Raw genomic sequence first — 21931 nt, 5'->3', positions numbered from 1 at the left:
TGACCTCAATGCTTAATAAAACACTGCCCAAAGTCCATCTGGGTAAGGTTATTAAAAAAAATTGCCACTGTGAGCTTTCTCACATTACTGGTCTCAAGCCCAGATAACGGTGGAGGATTGCGGTTGGTGATAATCAACATAAATCTAGTCAATTTATGATGAATCCTCACCCCAACTTGCTTGGGCCTGAGGCGTTATTGTTCTATACCTTACTGGGCTAGGGTTTTATGCTTTCAGAAGGAAATGAGAAAAGGAAAAAGAACACACGATAGATGTTACTCTGCACAGATAATCCTTGACTTTCAGGATAATGATGTGAAACTTTCACAGTGTGGGAAAATAAGGGTAAGTTGCACGTAGGTGAAAAATATGTTGCCAAAAGAAAATAGCAAGGAGCAGATTCATGACAATGAATTAACAATTAAGATACCACACTAAGATAAATAAGCATACATAATAATGGTTACTTGATAAGGGAACATACATCAAACTGTACATGAGAGAAATGTCCCAGTAACTGTATGAAATCATTCTTTCTTTTCTTTTGGCTTTAAACGGTTCAATCATTGTCAGCGACTAGCATGTGTTTTCAATCCTAACCAAACAGTAAGTCATGCAGTTATAGCATATCGAGTAGATGGAAGCAAGGAATACAGATGTTGTCATATATTGGATGTGGTTCATTTCCCTACTGAATTTAAGAATCACCTTTCATTTCATTTTTCTATTCCTCAGAGACGTTACTGGCAACTTAAACTAACTTTCAGAACCTGCTATCAGATGAAAAATTAACAGTGTGGTACAATCCACCCTGGTTAAAAAATGTAATTATGTCATTCCATGAAGAATGAACACATTACAGATCTTTGGAGGTGATAGGTACACAACCTCTTGGTGAATCATAATTCTTTGTGTTAATTTTCTGAATGCTCTGTGATGCTTTCCTTATTAGTTGTCATGTTTTCTTCACTTCTGTATTTTATTTTTCACAACTACTTTGATTTGCTGCACTTGAGCGAGGGTCTTTCGGAAAGAGCCTCTCTACCTCCATGAGGTAAGGGTAAGGTCTTGCATATACTCTACCCTCCCCAAACCCCAACTATGGGATTACACTGGGCATGTTGTTGTTGTATAGCTATTTGTGTTCAAAGAAACGAAAATAGCAAGAGAAATAAATGCAGATGGACCCTAACATGTGAAATGAGCAATGTCCACTGACCAACCACCTGTGTTCCCACCCATAGGAAAGCCTTTAGTTAACTGCTACTGACTGCACGACTCAATAAGCACATGGAGCTTCAAACTACACGTGGGTTAATTAGGTGTCATATTGTAGTATATAAGAAGAATGTATACCAATTCCAACACGTGCTCCAATGGTTATTTCAGAGAAATCAATGTTCCATTCATCAAATGGTAACAATGGTTTGTTGAGGATCCTTGATGATTCTATCACTTTGTCCAATCTTGACATCATATCAGGACTGCCAAAAATTCCTGCTGCCTTGCCTCTGCCATAGCTCCAGCGTGGTGATGAAGGCAGGGATATTGCTTTGTCAGATGGCAAGCACTTCCTGTGAAAATGCTGTGCCTGACCTTTTTCACTATTTCCTGTATTTAGGTCATCTGAACGGAAATTTTGTACCTGGAAAGTGGTTGATATGATTAATGTCATTATTGTGTTGAGCAAATTCTATGGCTCTGATTCTATCAGTTGATCCAACCGACTCACAAACAAGTTAATAAGCATAGAAAACAAGGTCTTACAGAGTTAGAGAACCGGTTGGAAGTGGCTATAAGAAGCATAACGTGAAAAGTATTAAGCACAAATTATTGAAAGCAATATCACAAATTAAACACACTAGGAGAAATATTTAACAATCACGGCTTTGCTTCTCGGAAATTGAAGTGGATTTCCTGAAGAATGTAAGAACTGTTTTCTTAAAGAAAACTATAAGCACATGTCCTCAGCATGTTTAAGATTTTCTATTTCCTTTTATGACAATGGTGTCTGGAGAAACTTCTGTGCACCTAAAAGAATCTACCAAGCAACCTGCTACACCAACAAGCACAAGTGCTGGGTAATCCATCAAGGTTGGAGCAGATGAGCACACACTGAATGTTGCTGTCACAATTCAAACCTGGGATGTCCAATTGTTACTCCTATGCCTCAACCTCTCAGTCAACCCTTGGCAACCATGTTTAAGCTCATATAATAAGCATAGACACATTGTGTCCTTCATGACATACTAATACCTCCCAAAGGTAACTTCCTCTGCAACAAATTCGGATTTAGTTGGAGGAAGTTTGGTTTATTCTGAGATAATATTTGGGTAGATTTGTAAACTGGAGTCACTGCACCAGATTAGACCCAATTTAAGCTTAATGTGGATTGGGTTCCATCCAGGGGTAGGTTGATTGTATTAGTTGTCATATTATTTATTTCATCTTTTCAACAAAATGGAGCTTGAGGCTAATCCCATTTACGTAATGAGCATCTGCCTCAGATCCATCCAAATAAGAATTAGTCCAATTGGAATTTACTCTCCTTTCCTTAATTACAAAAGATGTAGTCAATCAAAAACATATTTTACCTAATTTAAATTTAAAGTATGTCTGGATAATAACTTCCAAATTTTAGAGTTACCTATCGAAAGGTCTTGGAAGCAAGTTTATCCAGATAATTCTAAGAAAAACAGCTAGATACCTGTGTATCCTTTTGTAAACAAGGAGTTCAAGAGAACAAACACTCACTTGATGACCAGAATTATCTTCCCCTTTCCTTGTAGACAAATCAAATGTTGCTTGTTCTGCTGAGAGATGATTTTTCTTCATAGTTGCATTCATTTCCCGAACAACCCTACATTCAAGGTCAGACAAATGCTTACGAGAAATGCAGAAAGTTGGTGTAACCTAGAAGGAAATAGGTGTTGTTTATGTATATCTCTTGCATAAGAATAGATCTGGATGGCTCATTCAGCTAAATGGAGTAAAATGGGGGCGTCTCTGTACCGCATTCATTTCCCGAACAACCCTACATTCAAGGTCAGACAAATGCTTACGAGAAATGCAGAAAGTTGGTGTAACCTAGAAGGAAATAGGTGTTGTTTATGTATATCTCTTGCATAAGAATAGATCTGGATGGCTCATTCAGCTAAATGGAGTAAAATGGGGGCGTCTCTGTACCGCATTCATTTCCCGAACAACCCTACATTCAAGGTCAGACAAATGCTTACGAGAAATGCAGAAAGTTGGTGTAACCTAGAAGGAAATAGGTGTTGTTTATGTATATCTCTTGCATAAGAATAGATCTGGATGGCTCATTCAGCTAAATGGAGTAAAATGGGGGCGTCTCTGTACCGCATTCATTTCCCGAACAACCCTACATTCAAGGTCAGACAAATGCTTACGAGAAATGCAGAAAGTTGGTGTAACCTAGAAGGAAATAGGTGCTGTTTATGTATATCTCTTGCATAAGAATAGATTTGGATGGCTCATTCAGCTAAATGGAGTAAAATGGGGGCGTCTCTGTACCGCATTCATTTCCCGAACAACCCTACATTCAAGGTCAGACAAATGCTTACGAGAAATGCAGAAAGTTGGTGTAACCTAGAAGGAAATAGGTGCTGTTTATGTATATCTCTTGCATAAGAATAGATTTGGATGGCTCATTCAGCTAAATGGAGTAAAATGGGGGCGTCTCTGTACCGCATTCATTTCCCGAACAACCCTACATTCAAGGTCAGACAAATGCTTACGAGAAATGCAGAAAGTTGGTGTAACCTAGAAGGAAATAGGTGTTGTTTATGTATATCTCTTGCATAAGAATAGATCTGGATGGCTCATTCAGCTAAATGGAGTAAAATGGGGGCGTCTCTGTACCGCATTCATTTCCCGAACAACCCTACATTCAAGGTCAGACAAATGCTTACGAGAAATGCAGAAAGTTGGTGTAACCTAGAAGGAAATAGGTGTTGTTTATGTATATCTCTTGCATAAGAATAGATCTGGATGGCTCATTCAGCTAAATGGAGTAAAATGGGGGCGTCTCTGTACCGCATTCATTTCCCGAACAACCCTACATTCAAGGTCAGACAAATGCTTACGAGAAATGCAGAAAGTTGGTGTAACCTAGAAGGAAATAGGTGTTGTTTATGTATATCTCTTGCATAAGAATAGATCTGGATGGCTCATTCAGCTAAATGGAGTAAAATGGGGGCGTCTCTGTACCGCATTCATTTCCCGAACAACCCTACATTCAAGGTCAGACAAATGCTTACGAGAAATGCAGAAAGTTGGTGTAACCTAGAAGGAAATAGGTGTTGTTTATGTATATCTCTTGCATAAGAATAGATTTGGATGGCTCATTCAGCTAAATGGAGTAAAATGGGGGCATCTCTGTACCGCTTATAAATTTTGCTAGAAGATTCTGCAACCCTGTGGTGCATTTATTGTGGTGCCAAAACGGACACTATTAAAGCGATTGAGGTGGTTGTCAGTTTTCTTTAAAGGTAGTTGTCGCTTTATAGTCATTTTATCTCTCAAGCTATTCTTGTCAAAATTGAGACGTCTTTTTTGTCATGTCATTCCATGAGTTGTCAAAACTAGTTGTACAGCTCACAGTGGAAATACAAGATGTCAAAACAATTCGATCTAGCTACATCCTCATTTGGAAAAATCTTAGCATTGTATGTATAAAAATGATGATAAACCTCTGCTATAACTATTATTCCACATAACTTGCGTAAGCGACATATAATAGCCGTTCTCTCAATTTTTACTTGTCCACTATACTAAAAATAGATATCAATTTTTACTTGTCCAGTTTAGAAAATCAAGTAATAATTTATCATTCAGTTCCTAATTATCCTTATTATAAACTAAATCGTTTCCCTATGCATTTTTCAAACACATTGAATTAATTGTATTCAAAGGGTAATATATAAAATTTTCATTCTATTTATTGCTCTTTAAGGGGTGTTTCAAGTCAATACTGGACAAGTAAAAATGGATGAAGGGAGTAAGTATATACTCATTTGGAGCTAAGTATTGAAAATTGTCTTTTTAAGAGAATGTGAAACTATTTTGCTAGGGAGAAAAGGAAATGGAGGATAAAAGAAGAAGAAGAAAGGAGGTGACTGAGCTAAAGGTAATGCTCTCTCCGTCTCAATTTATGTGATGTTTTTTGACTTGGCATGGAGTTAAAGAAAGAAAGACCTTTGAAGTTTGTGGCCTAAAACAAGTCATAGATGTTTGTGTAAATCATCTCATTAAGGGGAAAATGGGCATTTTAAAGTTAAATTGTTACCAAATATAGAAATGTGTCATTTTTTTTGGGACTGACCAAAAAGGAAAGTGTGTCACATAAATTGGGACAGAGGAAGTAGGAGGTTTAGTTAGAGACAAAGGGGCATGGTCAACCTTACAATGTCATCACCAATCTCCGGAATCATGCTAATGGACCTCCGTCTTCTTCTACGAGTGTGTATAGGTGATGCACCAGCAGACCTGCAGTCAGTTCAATTCATGTGTCATGTTATGATGCTAAGCCATGAAATGCGGACAACACTTTCAGAGAACTTCTGCCACTCCGGAAAGAGACAGGAGTAAGCATAATGGCAAAGAAGCATAAAGTTAACAAATCATCCTCAGCAGAATAAGAACGTTGAATCATTTTTTTGAATAAAAACATTGGATTGTTTGTGCATTTCCCCATGAAATAACAGAGATCGGGGATAATCGATAAGAAGCAAAATCTTCATGCTCTTGACACAGTTCAAAGAGTAAGAAGCCGAAGTGTATAAGGTACACCTTTCGTATACATTGCAGCCAAACAACCACAACAACACACCTCAAATACATATGAACTCCTAGTTCACTAAGGAAAAATAAAACAGCTCCACCTGTCAATGGATCATGCCACTATCAGTTCTCGTTTCAAGCATGATCTGTCGGGTTGAATATATTACATGACCAGGCAACTGCCTAAAAATAAAATTCTGTCTTTTTCTTTGATGACTAAAATACAAACCTCTATTATGGATCCTGAAGTGCTCAAGGAACCTTTTAGATACATAACACAGCAATTAACCATAACACACCTCAAATATATTATACATATGAACCCTCCAACTTCACTGGGGGAAATGTAAAACAGCTACGCCCCTCAATGTACAACAATTCACAGATCATGCCTACATATCACTTCTTGGTTCAACCATGATTTGTATGGTTGAGAATATTATGCTACCAAGGCAGTATAATGACAAATTTGACTTAACAGAGAATCAGAGAATAGGAAAACAATTATACAGCCAGATTGTAACACTTAGAAAGCAAAATGCTATATTTGATGCAATTTGATAGTTTATAATTATTAGATGTTTGATCTTTAAACAAGAAAAAGTACAATGAAAGGGAAAAACAGCATATAGACAGACACAAGATTTATTAACATTACTGACAAATAGATGTGGTGACAAAAAGGAAAGGAAGGCTCTGATACTAAATTGATGTAGCACCTATAATGAAGCAGAGAGAAAGGCAGGGGGGAGAAATGAGAAAGGGAAAAAGAGAGAAATAAAGAAAGAAAGAGAGTCTGAATGAGAGAAAATAAGGGAGAAGGAAGTAGAAGATATAGAAATTTTAACCAAATTTAGCAAAACAAAAACATAAGGGTGTAGGATAAGGAGTTTAAGTAGAACTCTTGAAATTACTAGACCTCTCTCTTTAACTAGAAAAAGGAGACCTTTTATTCAACTAGAAGATAAATATTTCTCTAATACTTAAAAAGAAATTAGTTTGATAAGATAAATAAAAATCAAAGATACAGATAGTATAATCAATCATTTGTTAAGCTACATAATTCTCCACCAATTAATTAAGCTCGATCCCGATGAGTGAAACTGTTGGTGCAACTCCCAAAGGACCTTCTTGAAATACTAACTGAAGAAGACGAACAGATCCATCAACTAATGGCAGGAATAACAACGATTGATGCTAAAAAGTACAGTAGTGTGATGAATCAAACTTTATCAATGATAGATGCTAAGAGTACAGTATTGTGATAAATCAAACTTCAAACCTCAGCTTTGACACAAAATCAAAGTACCAGCAACGGGGACGAGATCAAAGCAAGAGGAGGAAATGAGAAAGGGGTGAAAGCGAGGAGAATAAGAGGGACATGAAGAAAGGGAGAAAGATTGGTTGAGAGGAAAATAGAAAGATGGAGAGGAAGGAAAGAAGGAGATCTGAGAAGCGAGCCTGAAAAAGAGGATAATAGAAAGAGAAATTGTAATGCCAAATCAATTTTGCAAAACATAATTGAAGCCTCCAAACAAGTTAGTTAGAGTTCTAGTTTTAGGTTGAGAATTCTAAACAAATCATAACATTTGAAACTAGAACTCAATTAGCTAAGAAGATAAGATAACATAATACTGTGACTGTAACTAAAAGATAAGATCTAAGTAAAACAGAAAGATAAATAAAACGAAAGGCTATTTTTCTGTAATTGTTTCTTGAGCTACTTCACTTATTATTCCAATCATTTAGATTAAAACAAAACTGGAACAGGATACTTTCATCAGGTCAATATCTTTAAGACCAACTAGAAGACTGAAGCCGTTAAATGACAAAGGAAATGTATGTTCCTTCAAACTATGACAATTTCAGATAACTATTAATCTAAAGATATAAGAAATGGTAGAGTTTGAACCTTGAAGAAGTAACGTCATAGTTGCAGTCCTTGAAAGACTGTGCACGACCACCAAGAATAGACCTCCCAGGTCCCCTGAAGAAAGGATGCTCTGGACTGAAAAAAGGATTTCAAGTTTAAGTATCAACAGAAAACCTAAAACTCTAACAGCCAACATAAACTCATGTAACTGCGAAGTAAAAAGATTGCTTTATAACAAAATTTGGAAAAGTTTAAACATCCTGAGATATAAAATAAACATCTTTGTTTTTACGAACTCGCAACAGTCTTACGATAAAATTTGAGAGCATGTTGAAACTTGCAAATAATGAAATAACTAACAGTAATTCTGACAAATCAGAAGTATGAAATAGGACTACTTTTATATGATAGAGATACATGGTTACAATATATGGGGAGATCCACTTTTACCCACAGATTATTGAACCTGCTGTAGGAACATAGAGAAATACACACAGCTTTCAGACTAAAATATAGGATCAACCAAGACGCCGACTCCAAATGTAAATATTTTATTTTTATGATATAGTTAATATTTTAAAAACAATTGAAGGTAGTGATGACTCTATGTTTCTCTAAAGAAAAAGAACACAAAAAAATTAATCAGCCCAAACTACATAGACCTATCTCACAAAACCCTTTAAGTTAATCCATAGTGATGTTTGGGGACTTCTAGGGTGGCAACTGTAAATGGAAAAGGTGGTTTGTGAGTTTCATAGATGATCACACTAGACTAACTTGGGTGTACTTATTAAAAGAGAAAAGTGAAGTAAAACATATATTTGAGGCTTTTTATGTTATGGTCGAAACACAACTTCATGAGAAGATTCAAAAATTTCGGAGTGATAATGGGAGAGAGTATTTTCATGTCCTAATACACCCCAACAAAATGGAGTAGCTGAGAGAAAAAATAGGCATCTTATGGAGGTAACTAGAGCCCTAATATTCATAAGTGGAGTCCCTAAATTTCTTTGGGAAAATTTGACATCCACTTATCTTATTAATAGGATGCCTTCCTGTGTTCTAGATTTTAAAACCCCTTTTAGTATGTTCAAGACATACTTTCCTACTTCTAGATTGACCACTGATCTACCTTTGAGAGTCTTTGGGTGTAGTGTATTTTTTCATGTTCATGATCATAATAGGAGTAAACTTGATCCACGTGCTAAAAAATGTGTTTTTGTTGGCTATGCCCCTAGTCAAAAGGGATACAAGTGTTATGACCCAAATACTAGGAAGGTTATTGTCACAATGGATGCCACCTTTTTTGAATCTCAATTATTTTTTGGAACTCATCTTCAGAAACATAGTGAAGATTCAATAGATAGTAAGGATTCTCGCGACCTCACATGCGAGAAACAAAAGGATCTACCTTTTATGATAGATACGGGAAATAGTATTTTTGGTAGTAACAACCTTGATAAGGTAAGAGATCCCAACTTATATAATGAAAATAAGGAAACTGAGACAGTAGAGTCTTTTCATGATACAATTAATGAAAAGGACATGGAGCAAACAAAGGAATTGCAAGTTTACATGAGAAGAAACCGAAATCAAGAAAAAGAGACTAAGGCGCTCAGCAGAACCAAAATTCCACTCCGCAAGATCTTACTGATATACAAGGTAATTCTCCAGAATCTAATTATGATTTGCCCCTTGTTATTTTAGACCTTGATCTTCCAATTGCCAAACATAAAGGAGTAAGAAAAGTCACAAACCATCCCATGTCAATTTTTTTGTCATATAGAAACTTGTCTCCTTCCTATATAGCTTTTCTTTCTCAATTATCTGGAATGGAGATAACAAGAAATGTGCAGGATGCTTTGAATGTTCCCGAGTGGAAAGAGGCAATTCTAGAGGAGATGAATGCTCTTAAGAGAAATGAAACCTGGGAAATGGTGGAACTACCACGTGGAAAGAAGACGGTGGGTTGCAAGTGGGTGTTTACCATCAAATTTAAATCAAATGGGTCCTTGGAGAGGTATAAGGCACGTTTGGTAGCAAAAGGGTTCATTCAGACCTATGGAATTGACTATCTTGAGACATTCGCTCTAGTTGCCAAGTTGAATTCAATCAGGGTTCTTCTGACCATTGCTGCCAATCTTGATTGACCCCTTCAACAACTAGATGTGAAAAATGCATTCTTGAATGGAAAACTCGAAGAAGAAGTCTACATGGATCCTCCTCCGGGTTTTGAAGAAAGGTATGGAACTAGAGTGTGCAAGCTAAAGAAATCTCTCTACAGGCTCAAACAATCTCCAAGAGCTTGGTTTGAGAGATTTACTCAGTTTGTAAAAAAACAAGAGTACACTCAAGGGCAAGCAGATCACACCATGTTCATTCGACACTCTCTTGAGGGAAAGACAACTATCCTGATAGTGTATGTTGATGATATTATACTTACAGGAGATGACTTGCCCGAAATGAAGAATTTAAAGGCACAGTTGGCCTCGGAATTCGAGATCAAAGATTTAGGTCAGTTGAAATATTTTCTTGGCATGGAAGTAGCAAGATCAAAAGAAGGCATTATGGTGTCACAAAGGAAGTATGTACTAGATCTTCTAAAAGAGACCGGCATGAGTGGTTGTCGTCCAGTTGAAACACCTATTGATCCGAATATTAAATTTGGAAACAAAGAAGGAAATGCAGTTGACCAAAGTCAATATCAGAGACTAGTGGGGAAGTTGATCTACTTATCACACACTCGACCTGATATAGCTTTTGTTGTAAGCTTAGTGAGTCAATTTATGCACTCTCCAAAAGAAGAGCACCAAGAAGCGGTCTACAGGATTCTAAGATATCTGAAAAGTTCACCAGGGAAAGGATTGTTTTTCAGAAAAGGTCAAGATAGAGGCATTGAAAGCTTTACAGATGCAGATTGGGCAGGTTCTACTATTGATAAGATGTCTACATCAGGATATTGTACTTTTATCTGGGAAATCTCGTGACTTGGAGGAGTAAAAAGAAGAATGTTGTAGCTCGTAGCAGTGCTGAAGCTGAATACCGATCTATGGCCCACGGGATCTGTGAAATGATTTGGCTCAAGAAGATGATGGAAGAACTAAAAAAGTTGTTTGTGTTACCAATGAAGTTGTACTGTGACAACAAAGCCGACATAAGTATTGCTCACAAGCCAGGTCAACATGACAGAACAAAGCATGTTAAAGTGGATAGGCACTTCATAAAAGAGAAGATTGAAGAAGGGAACGTGTGCATGCCTTTCGTCACAACAAATCAGCAAATTGCGGATATTTTCACGAAAGGCTTGTTTAAACCAAAGTTTGAAAATCTTGTAAGCAAGTTAGGCATGACAGATATTTACATGCCAACTTGAGGGGGAGTGTTGATTTGTAAATATCTAAAGTGTTATCAGATATGATTTTATAGGATTTAAATTGATCCTATAAAATCATATCTGATTTGCTATTGAATAGGTTAGGATATTAGATCAATAAAATCATCCCTTGATTCTCAAATCTGCCAGAATCAAGGGATCTGATAGCTAGTTAGTCAGTTTTCTATACTATAAATATGTATCTCTATGGATGAATAAGATTGTACAATTTTGGTACCAAAACTTACATCTAGGTATATAACTAGGTAATCATCTAGCAGTGTATCAGTAGGTTGCAACTGAATATGCAACTTTTAGAGGTCTATGCCTCCTGGTTCAGCCCTATAAATTTTATATTCCAAACCTGAATGAAGAAATCTCTTCTTCTAATTATTTATTAATTTATTTGGTAAACTGACCAACAAGCATAAAAGGAAGAAGTCATTAGAAATGGGAACAGAAAAGAAAAAGGCCAAATCCCAACCGGAGCTCAAAAGCTGCATGGAGTCCACCTCTCTTTAATTTCTCTTTCTGGAGAAACCCAAAAAACTTATAGTTCCTAACCTTTATAAGTAAAAACATTAATAATAACTAAATAAAATAAATATCAATCAATTCAACTGATATCTATCATAAGAATACTTTAACTCTCTTTCATTTTAAACTAATTACAAGGTTTCACAGGATAGGATCTTTTGGGATTGTTTGTATTTACAGATTGGATCAAATTAATCAGAGGATTAGTTGCAGAGACTTCATCTCATTGAAAACAGTCCCTTTAGTTAATTCCATGACCAAATTAAGTTTCAAGTTGTAAGACCCTCATCGCTTGCATTCGAAACAGAACTCATATTCCTTAGTGTATCTCTCAGGAGACATGAAATAGATCATCTTCTAAAGAAGAGGATAATGATCATCGGCATGCAAAAACAATTACATCAGAAAGCAATTGGGAGTTGAATCTCTAACTTCAGCTACTTAATCTGGATAAGTTAGACTTAGGATTCTCTGTATCTTAAGTCCTGGAAGGCTATAAGACAAACTGAACCTTGAACTTGAGGCCCTCTGTTCAGATACAACTTTGTTCCTTCCATGCCAAAGTGAACTTTTGACATCGGGCTGACTGTGTGATACGCTGAAGAAAGTGAATAACACATCAGAAAACACAAGGCAGTACTCAAAGGAACAATGAGAGTAATTTGTTCCTTGTAAAATCTAGGAAAATTAAGGAAGATGAAGAAGACTGGACAGAATATAAAGATGTTTATCCATACAGAGTTTTGAAAGCAACTGCATTATTACTCAAACTTTCCTCATCATCGAACTGCAGCTATATGCTTGTCACAGATGGGCCAAATAAAGTCATTGGGATTCATCCAGCTTATGCCGATACAAGGACTGCCTTTTCACATGCATAAGTGAAACGAAATCAAAATTCTAATTTATTCTTTTAATGAAAAAGTTTTATCTTTATTGTTAGTAGTTATGTCCAACTTCCTAACTTCCTATGTCCTAATTCATGTGTGATATGACTTTGATGGAAAATATTGACAAACTTTAGACTGATACTTGATCCATAGGTGCCAAACTTCAATGGCTGAAAACTAATGCTATGCATGTGTTACATCACATAAGTTTTAGATGCCAAAGACTAAAATAGAACAGAAGTCTATTGGTCAACAACTTAAAACATGAAAGCCAGACTAGAACAGTTAGTTGATTCTGAATGGGTTATAAACAGTACCACAAGATGTTGAGTGTTCCCTATCGGAAGTCAAGAGAATAATAAAAGGAATTGTCCACAAAATTCTTGATGACTATGGCATAGCAATTTGAAATCACTAGAATTAGGAAACTCTCCATATTTTACACTAGGTGTGTTTGTGGGATTACACTGGGTATGATGTTGTTGTTTTCCTTATGTCAGTAGCTCAAACTTCTATACAAAAGCTCTCATATTACTTATATGTTGTTAACTACTAATTTTAACAAGAGTTTCTCTTCTCTTCTCTTCTCTTCTCTTCTACAAGTTTCAGTGCCTCTACATTCTTGGTAGGGATTAAGTAGCTTTTGCTTACCAGTAGGTTGTCTAACAACATCTACCGAGACAAAAAATTATGCATTCCCATTGTTTACTATTCCTGCCTCTTATAGATGATAATTTCGACAGCACTGGACCTCTTTCAATGATTGTTAACAGCAATACAGAGCCTCTCTTTGGTGACTGACTCGACGTCTCCGCCCATCTTTCTGATGACGCTCTGGCAGAATCATGCCTATTCTGCCAGAATTATGGCTGTTCTTCTAGAAAGTTGTAACGCTCACATGCGTGTACCAGTAACAAAAAGACCAAGGTGACATTTAGGAAGTACAGACACCCACTTTTCCCAGGATGAGCCTCTGCCAGTAATTTTTCTGGTGACAAGGTGCCTTGACGTCTGAGATTTGGGGACGAGCCAGCAGTGACGAATTGAGAAGTCTATCTTCATGCATGTAATTTAGTTTACAATCCTATAATGCCCCTAATTACATAATTATTTCGGGAGCATTTCCCTACTTGCAATATAGATATCCTTGCCATATTTATGAATTCGTAACAGTTCGGGAGAATATAATAGAGAAAAGTAGCAAATTTTACGTTTACCGGAAGTGGACAAGGACAACTGAGATAGGCCTAGAACTATCTTTCTGGACTGACGAATAACTAAAAACTCTAAATGGTGCCCACATTACAGGAGTTTAATTTTCACCAATCACCAGCATAAGAACATTAACTTTGGCCCACATTCTTTCCAACTAACATTAGGTAATATAAATGTCATTTTATTTAAAATGGTTAGTGTGTACTCATCAAAAAAATAACACACACACACACACATATATATATATAAATCATGTCAGGTCAACCAGAACAATTAGTTTGAAAGAAAGGGATAAAAAATTTGCATTCTAAACAAATATCATGCAAACTAGCCTCCCCAAGCTTTATACCCTTACCTTCCAGTGCCACTGTAGTCGGAACTGAAACAGGTAGGACTAATGGGATCCATCGGTGAGTTACATGAATCAGTTTCTACAGAATCACTCTCACCAAAGAAATGTGAGCGATGTAGCTGCTTCGTTGAACAAGGAAACAGCTTGCCGGGATAATGCATAAGGTCAACCAGTAGTTCTATAGAATCCAGAATGACTGTGACACAGATGTGCTTAGATGAATCTGCGCACTCCAGCGCTCCTCCTCTTGGGAAACCCTAATATTAGTTAGAAGATAAAATGGAGGGAATTGAAAGAAGAAATAGGGGTTGGGAAGAAGAGAAGAAACTCCAGAATGATTGTGCATCGAATGGAAGCTTGAAAATTCAACTGAATGCAATTTACTTAAAACACAAAAGATGGAAAAGAACCTTTTTTTTCCAATTACTGAAAGCAGACTGACATTTTGCAAGAGAAATAAAAAGCTCACCACAATCAGCTTGCACTCAAGGCCCACAGTATCAGCAAGAACTTTGAATAAGATTGCTCGAGAATGGCAGGAACCATCCTTTATTTGGCACAGCATGTGGATTCCTTGACTACCCAAAGCATGTGAGACTTCCTCAAGTGTACCACTCACATGAGTGGACTTGTACTTAGGATGCTTATAGAAATCACAAACCTAACCACAGTGTATGCTGTCAGACTAAAACCACACAATCTCAGGAAAACAGAGTTTTCGGCTAAATACGCTAGCAGTTAAGTCATCTTTTAATTTAGAAAACTTAATTCACAGTTACACAATAAGCATATGTCATACAGAATTATGGGTTATATCAAGACTAGTTTTTTCCCTGCATGATAGTCCTAGATGGCTTCATGCATTAAAGGACTGCCAAATTCATATGATGCATTTAGAAAAGTGAAACAGATAACAAAAACTGAATGAAAAATAATTAATCAGAAAAAAATCATTTTGATAACAAATCTTGGGCTCATCTTTTTCTTTTCCGGTATCACATAGTTCCACAAAATTATATGGAAATTAAAATTGAAAAGGCCATATGGATATTGTTGTTTCTAGAGGAATAATTGGTTCAAGAAACTAGGAAAACTTTTGAAAAAAATTCAAGAATACGTAGAAACTACATACTTCCTTAGAAATAATTTGTTGAGAACTTTTAAGTTTGTTGAACTCTTACATTTGAGAAACCTTAATTTGTATTTGAGAGAAGATGGTAATGTAGTTTCAGTTTCCTTTTCAACTCTGCAAAATATAATAAATATTATACATATATTCTGATTACAGCTTAATCTTATTTATGCAATATTCTGATAACAGCTTAATCTTATATATGCATTATTGTTGCCAACACTACTGGAAAATGTAAAAGAAAAGTTATCATGCCTTCTAATAGTAAAAGGAAACTAACAAGAACTAAACCCCAGTATAAACAACAGAATAATAGATGACGCACCAACCCTGCAATCTTCTTCACAACTACAGCTGGAGTCGAACTCAATCCTTTCACTAAAGTGAGAGTGAGCTGTTTTAACATGGAAAGCTTCTTATCTTTATGCATATTGACAAGAATAACATTAGGTCGAAGACCCTCTGTCTCCAAAGCATAAAGGTCATCCAAAGATGGAATAGTATCGAATAGCTCCTTGAATCTTCTTTCCTGCAGAAATTCAAGAATTAGAACAATATTGAGTTGACAAGATCCCACCCAGAAAAGAACCAAAGCAAACAAAAGGTACATATTCAGAATGTCATGTTAGCAACATAATTGACCCAAAAAAAAAATAGTGTGCTACACTAAAAACATATGATTCAATTTCTCATCTCTCCATATTAAGAGAATTCATCCAAGTGAAGAAGGAGAAGAATCCAAGACCACACAAAACTATGTTCTACTCACTGGAATAACAAAGTAGAAACCATCAGGAATAGGCTCTGCAAGTTCCCCTGTGTCCCACAGAATCTGAGACGCTCTCTTTGATGCTAAGCCCTCTCGCTCCTGTTTGCTGCTCAATACAGTACAGTTTGCTTTATCTTCGGAAGAAACCAGAGTGATCAACTGCAATTTGTCGGAAATATCTGCTGGCCACCAAGGAGAATCGGGAGGCAGAGCCTCTGCTGGCCCGGTATCATTTCCTGTCTTTTCCATCTCCTCAAAGATTCAAAATTCTATATCATGTTCAGCAAATTGTGACCCGTAACTGATAACTGTACACGAATCCAATATATCTCCAAGAAAAATTTCAGACAAGCTCTACGAGATGTCCTGGTAAAAGCATGACAACAAAATGTAATTAATTTTACAGTTAATGAAGTGCACGCCTTGTTTTCCAGAAAGATGCTGAAGTAAATAACTGGAACTAATATACATTTGAAGTATCTACCTGTGGTTGACACCTTGAAACTTGTTGCACATGTTATTTGGCCAAGCATTCATACAGATTTGACTTGTTATCTCATTTAAAGAGAAATGAATCTAGAAATTAGTTTTGTGCATCTTTTTGGTTCACAGCTTAGAAGAACTTTTGGAGTTGAAGAATAGTTAGTACGAGATAAACTGTGAAAAGAATATCATTGCATAATCAGTGTTTAACTACTGGAAACAAATATCTTAACGATTGCCCCCAAGGCCTAGCTCAAGTGGCAAAAGGTGGAGGATTTGTGGCTTAGGTCACAGGTTCAAGCCCCACACCATGCAAAGCAAAGCCCGGTATTTAAGTGGAGAAGGGTAGAGGGGCGGGCCCATTATCCACCGAGTTAAGAAGCCTGTGATTGGTCCAAAGGGCGGGTCACAGACGGATTTCTCGGTTATCAAAAAAAAAATAACTGGAAATTGATTTGGTGTATTGCTCGCATTTTAAGAAAATTTACTAGTCACTGAGAAGAGGCTGAATCTGTTAGATCCCGCATCAATTGGGGATTTAAAAATGGGTCTTCTTATATGGTTGTGAGAAATATAAGAGAAAAATATTATTGAATTGTGTATCTACATTATTGCACTAAAAACCCTATTTATAGACACTATATGACAACCATTCCAAGTAGGATTCTATATACTATTTTTGTTCTTATTCCTATTCTAACACTCCCCTCAAGCGGGTGCATAAAAGTCATATGTACCCAGCTTGTAACAAATGTAATTGATACAAGGGCTAGTGAGGAACTTGGTGATGATAAATGTCGGTTGATCACTCGACTTCACGAATTTTGTAACAATAACTCCTAAGAGTATCTTTTCACTGACAAAGTGAAAGTCAGTCACAATGTGATGAAATACTGGATTTTGATGCGATATGAAGGGCCGCTTGACTATCACACACAAGTTTCATCTGATCGATTTCTCACAAATTCTCCCCCCTAAACAAAACTCTAAAAGCTCTTAGAACTACATTGTGGATGCTACCAAATTAGAACGAATGAGCTTCTATTTATAGAGTCATAAATCATTTCTTAGAAGAGAAAAGACTAGCCAAATATGGAAAAATTGTGTTTTTATTGTTGGAAAAGGAAAACTCAATTATGGTAAGAAAATCAGGGCAAACACCCAACAATTCTCCCCCTTGGCCTGCCTGAGTTTCTGACAAATTAAATTTGCTCCAGGTTTATCCCAATTTCTTGGTTTACCATTTGTGTCTCCATATTATATCGTCTAAGCTTCAAATATCCAATCCTACCCATGCGAGCAGGCTAAGACCATTTTTTTATTAGTATCAAAGGGATGGAACTTGGTCCAGAGTCTAGTTTTCACTTTTGATGAAGTTCAGTGTCAAGTTTTCATATCCAATAACATTCATACCTATTCGACTGACAAATTATGCAAGCAAACCAAATCTGAGGAAAACATAAAATAGAAACGTCCAAAAGCATAGCCAGATACTTGAGATAAAATAATAAAAAACATAGCCCAGAGTCACAATAAAAGCAGTTGCAAACTGATTGTGTTAGGCTAGTTTTTTGATTCCTCTTTCAAGTTAACTCTGACTTTCCAGACTACATGAGACACCAGTAGAAATCAAAATAGTAAGAAACTGAACCATATTGGGCAAAAACAACGAAATGAGCGTACAACTGAGCCTGGGTCATTTGTACTTCTCTTTTTGACAATGGTAACAGTAGGGTCAATTGTACATTTCTAGCTTTAAGAAAAGGAGACATTTCAAACAAGACAGTAACTAACTAGGTAAAACTGAAGCATTGTGCATAAATTAGATAACAGTTTTCTCCATGGACAAAATATTGCAAGTCCAAATGTACAACAAAAATTTCCCTCTTTTTTCCAGCAAAAAAGTGCATTAATTTTTTGTTCCCTTCCTCAAAAAAATATGTGAGATCAGGCCTCCCTCACTAAGAAGATATTCCTCTGAACTTTGGGTCAAAAACACATAAAGGGATAGAAAATATATTGGAGTTCTTTTTACAGAATTTTGTATTTACATATTCGGATAACCTCCATTCTGGGCTAATTGTGCATAGCTCTTGCAACTTGCAAGCCTCTTTTGAATGAGATCAACATCCAAAACCAGATATTGGACTGAAAGGTCATTGAAATGTGCTGGTAGATTCCAGGAACTGATCTGATTATTTAAATGTGGGCTTTCTGCCCCCACAACTTCATGTTGCCTAGAATTCTAATAAAATGAAGCAGTCGATGCGATCATTCCTAGGGGAAGGTCCTGATACAAAGCACATGGAAACAAAAATGGACTGTGAGTATGTGTGTCCATGACAAGGGAGGTAAGTTAACTTCTTTAAAACTATTATGAAGATATCTGAATATTTTGAGCAAAAGCTACTTTTACTTGTTAACAAAAATCTCTGGTCAGTAAACATCTCTCAGGACTGCCCATGGATTTGGGAAAAGTATTTGCGCTCATTTCTGCAGCAAGGAATTAGATAAAAACAAGAAATGAAAATGATTATCGAGCTTCCCTTTGATTTAAGCCCAACTATCCTCATCCCCAGATATGTGAATTTCCCGGGTAAGTGCTTTGAGTTCAACTAGGAAATTTACCAGTGATACAATCGACATTGTTATTTTTAAGAGCTGAACGGCTGCTGCCTCGAGCAGAAGTTGTACAGGGACTTATTTTGAAATGGTCCACTAGTTTAATTTTCTTTATTCTGGCACAAACACTCTAAGCTTTGATTTATATGACCAAGGCCACTATCAACTTCCTTAAGAGTCCACTGTCTTTATCTTTCTACTCATGCTAATCTTGAGTGGCACATGTTTCTATCAATCCTAAAGAAAGAATGTCCTGCTACTTTAATCATTTCTTCTTCTTCATTTTTATCAGAAGGATAGGACTTAGGAGAGAAAAAAGATTAATTATATCACCCTACTTCATTCTTTCCATCAGCTGACTACTCAAAATTCAGGCTTTCAGCATCCCAGTATGAAATATCAAAATTCACTTTGACATCACCATGCTAACCACGCCTCTAATTTTCTTTGACCATTAAGTTTCACCTTTTATAGTAACAACACAGCAGAACCCCAGAAAACATCTGCCATGCCTTTCCATCCAACAAATCAATATTTTCAGCCCTAAAACAGCCTGAGCAATTCCACTGCCTTTAATGAGTGATTCCATCGTCCTAATGCAGTAAAACTCTGAACTTTACAGGTGCAACTGTCTCGAGCTAAGACACCATGTCTTTCATCTCATTCCAAGACTAACTTAAGCAAAAACAGCCATAGATTAATTATCTGCAAGGATAACTCGAGCAATATAGTAAAATCTTTGACTTTAATATTGTATTTCCTAAATAGAAAAATAACCCCAACCCATCCCTCATACAGAATGTCCATCAAGGTGTAACAGCTCAGCCCACTAGTATATTGTCCACTCTGACCCTAGACCCCAAGGATTTAAAACGCGTCACTAGGGTGAACGGCCTACTTACTTATACACCCAGCAGCTCTTCCGCGCTTCTCCAACGTGGGACTCTTATCCTAAGCTAGGCCGTCACACGAGGGACGCTCAGAGTTACTCCATCCAAAGATTGGCAATAAAAAAAAAACAAATACTCCTTTAACACAGCTAATCCAATAGAAAAGAACTCAGCTTGTAAAGATTTGGATGACTATAACCCCAACAAAAGGGTTAGTAATTAGATTGCAGCAAAAAATTGAAACTTGATCACATAAAACTCCAATGCTGCAAATTTGGTAATGGCCCAAGTAAGAAAAAACAATCATATTGTTACTTGTCATAAACCAAAAACCCCATATAGCATTATACTCAATATCACCAAATCCGAAAGCTATAAAAGCTAAACAATAGTAAAGAAGGGTACCCAGATGAAAAATACTGTATTACCTAGTATTGAAGGACGAGAAGTGTTGAATGGTTCTTGAAATCATACCATCTGAATCTGAATAGAGCTGACTTTGCTTTTGTAATTCGTTATTTATTTCCGAATCTGAATCTGTGTGATTATAAAATAGTATTTGTGATTTGAGAGAAGGGGTTTGTCGGGATTGAGGAAAGGGTTAGTTTGGCAATGGCTATGGCAATTTCCACTACACTTCCGGCCATTCCTCTTCTTCTGCTTCACTTCTACCACTTTTCGGATCTCGTTATAACTGTCACTCATTCAATCTCATTATTTCTAATTAATGCATTGTCCCTATTTTCTACAATATCAAACACATTAATTAAAAGTTAAATATTCTTAATCATATTTTACAAACAATTTTTTAGTAAATTTGATGGTGCATTACATATGTCTTATTTAATGAAAATTTATGGATCAAAGCATTTTTAATTTATGACCTTTACTTTTGTAAGATAAAAGTATAGTGGGTCCTAAAACTGATTTATACGTGTATCAATATAAATTTTATGTTGATGTATTCATCATTTCAAAGTTCGACCGTAAATGTATATAACTTCAATAGTTGGCCAAAAAAATTTAAAATCATAAAAACACTTATGTCATGCAAGAATTCACAAATCAAATAACTTCGGTCTAATAATGTAGCAAAAAAATAAGAAATCGTAACGGAAAACATCGAGATGTTAATAATTCTACAAAATTATTATCTTGTCTTGATCCAAACTAGCGACCCTTAGCAAGATAATATTTACTAAATAAATGACATATATTATCAAATTCAATTAATTTTCATTATCCACAAAATATATAGAAAATGTATTTGAAATTTTATGATTAATTGTTTAACTTTATATATCTAAAACATTAAAGGCACAATCATCCAGAATACAACGTACCCCGTGTTATTTCACATATATATGCAGGGGTGTTAACATTAAATCATAAAAATATAATTCATCTTATTTAGCTTTATGAATTATTCGTCAAACTATCTTTTAACAAAATATATTTTCATTTGCTACGTTATGCATAATTATAATAAAGAAAAAAATTAAATACTAAAATAATTACATACATAATGAATAAATTAACTACAACTTAATAAAAATTAATCATTTGAGTTATAAGTCACTTTCTAGCTCAATTCATTTCAGCTGAAATAATTATAATTTATCTAAATTCAATTTAATCCACCTATTTAACATCCTTATTTTTATATGTTTTTCCTTTCTTAGTTGTCAAGTAGCTTGCTATATTTATTAGTCAGTGTAATGCTTAGGGGTACAACGTGATCGTGCCGCGTACGATTATTTTTTTTTTCTTTCTTTTTTTAATTAAAGAAGAAGTTGGACTCAGGGCGGAGCCCGCCTTTTGTTAGGGTTCATCCGAACCCCTTCGGCAGAAAATATTACTTTTTATATATGATTAAAAAAAAATCATGTATATATAATAGATGTAGAATCCCCTTCGATTAGTTGTTGTGTTTAGTTATTCAAATTTTGAACCTCCTTATTAAAAATCTTAGTTCCTCCACTAGACTTGACCG

The 21931-nt window shown here is 35.9% G+C and overlaps 1 protein-coding gene across 2 annotated transcripts in view; it reads right to left on the bottom strand.

Moving 5' to 3' along the window:
• Positions 1-20733, bottom strand: part of LOC102589408 (serine/threonine-protein kinase EDR1-like) — a 34339-nt gene extending 13606 nt beyond the window's left edge. The window contains exons 1-10 of one of the 2 annotated variants that reach the window (XM_006362345.2): positions 20367-20733; positions 18478-18716; positions 15944-16309; positions 15500-15703; positions 14512-14703; positions 14046-14299; positions 7715-7810; positions 5422-5508; positions 2755-2860; positions 1357-1645 (exon numbers count right to left, since the gene is read on the bottom strand). In XM_006362345.2, the coding sequence (XP_006362407.1) occupies positions 1357-1645; positions 2755-2860; positions 5422-5508; positions 7715-7810; positions 14046-14299; positions 14512-14703; positions 15500-15703; positions 15944-16192 (1477 nt within the window). In that variant the 5' untranslated portion in view covers positions 16193-16309; positions 18478-18716; positions 20367-20733. The remainder of the gene's footprint in view (positions 1-1356; positions 1646-2754; positions 2861-5421; positions 5509-7714; positions 7811-14045; positions 14300-14511; positions 14704-15499; positions 15704-15943; positions 16310-18477; positions 18717-20366) is intronic. The other variant, XM_006362344.2, reaches the window with a different exon arrangement.
• Positions 20734-21931: the final 1198 nt, after the last annotated feature.

The sequence above is a fragment of the Solanum tuberosum genome, unplaced genomic scaffold (genome assembly GCF_000226075.1).
Source record: "Solanum tuberosum cultivar DM 1-3 516 R44 unplaced genomic scaffold, SolTub_3.0 scf00386, whole genome shotgun sequence".
NCBI classification, from domain to species: Eukaryota; Viridiplantae; Streptophyta; class Magnoliopsida; order Solanales; family Solanaceae; genus Solanum; species Solanum tuberosum.
This window is presented reverse-complemented; position numbering and strand designations above follow the sequence as displayed.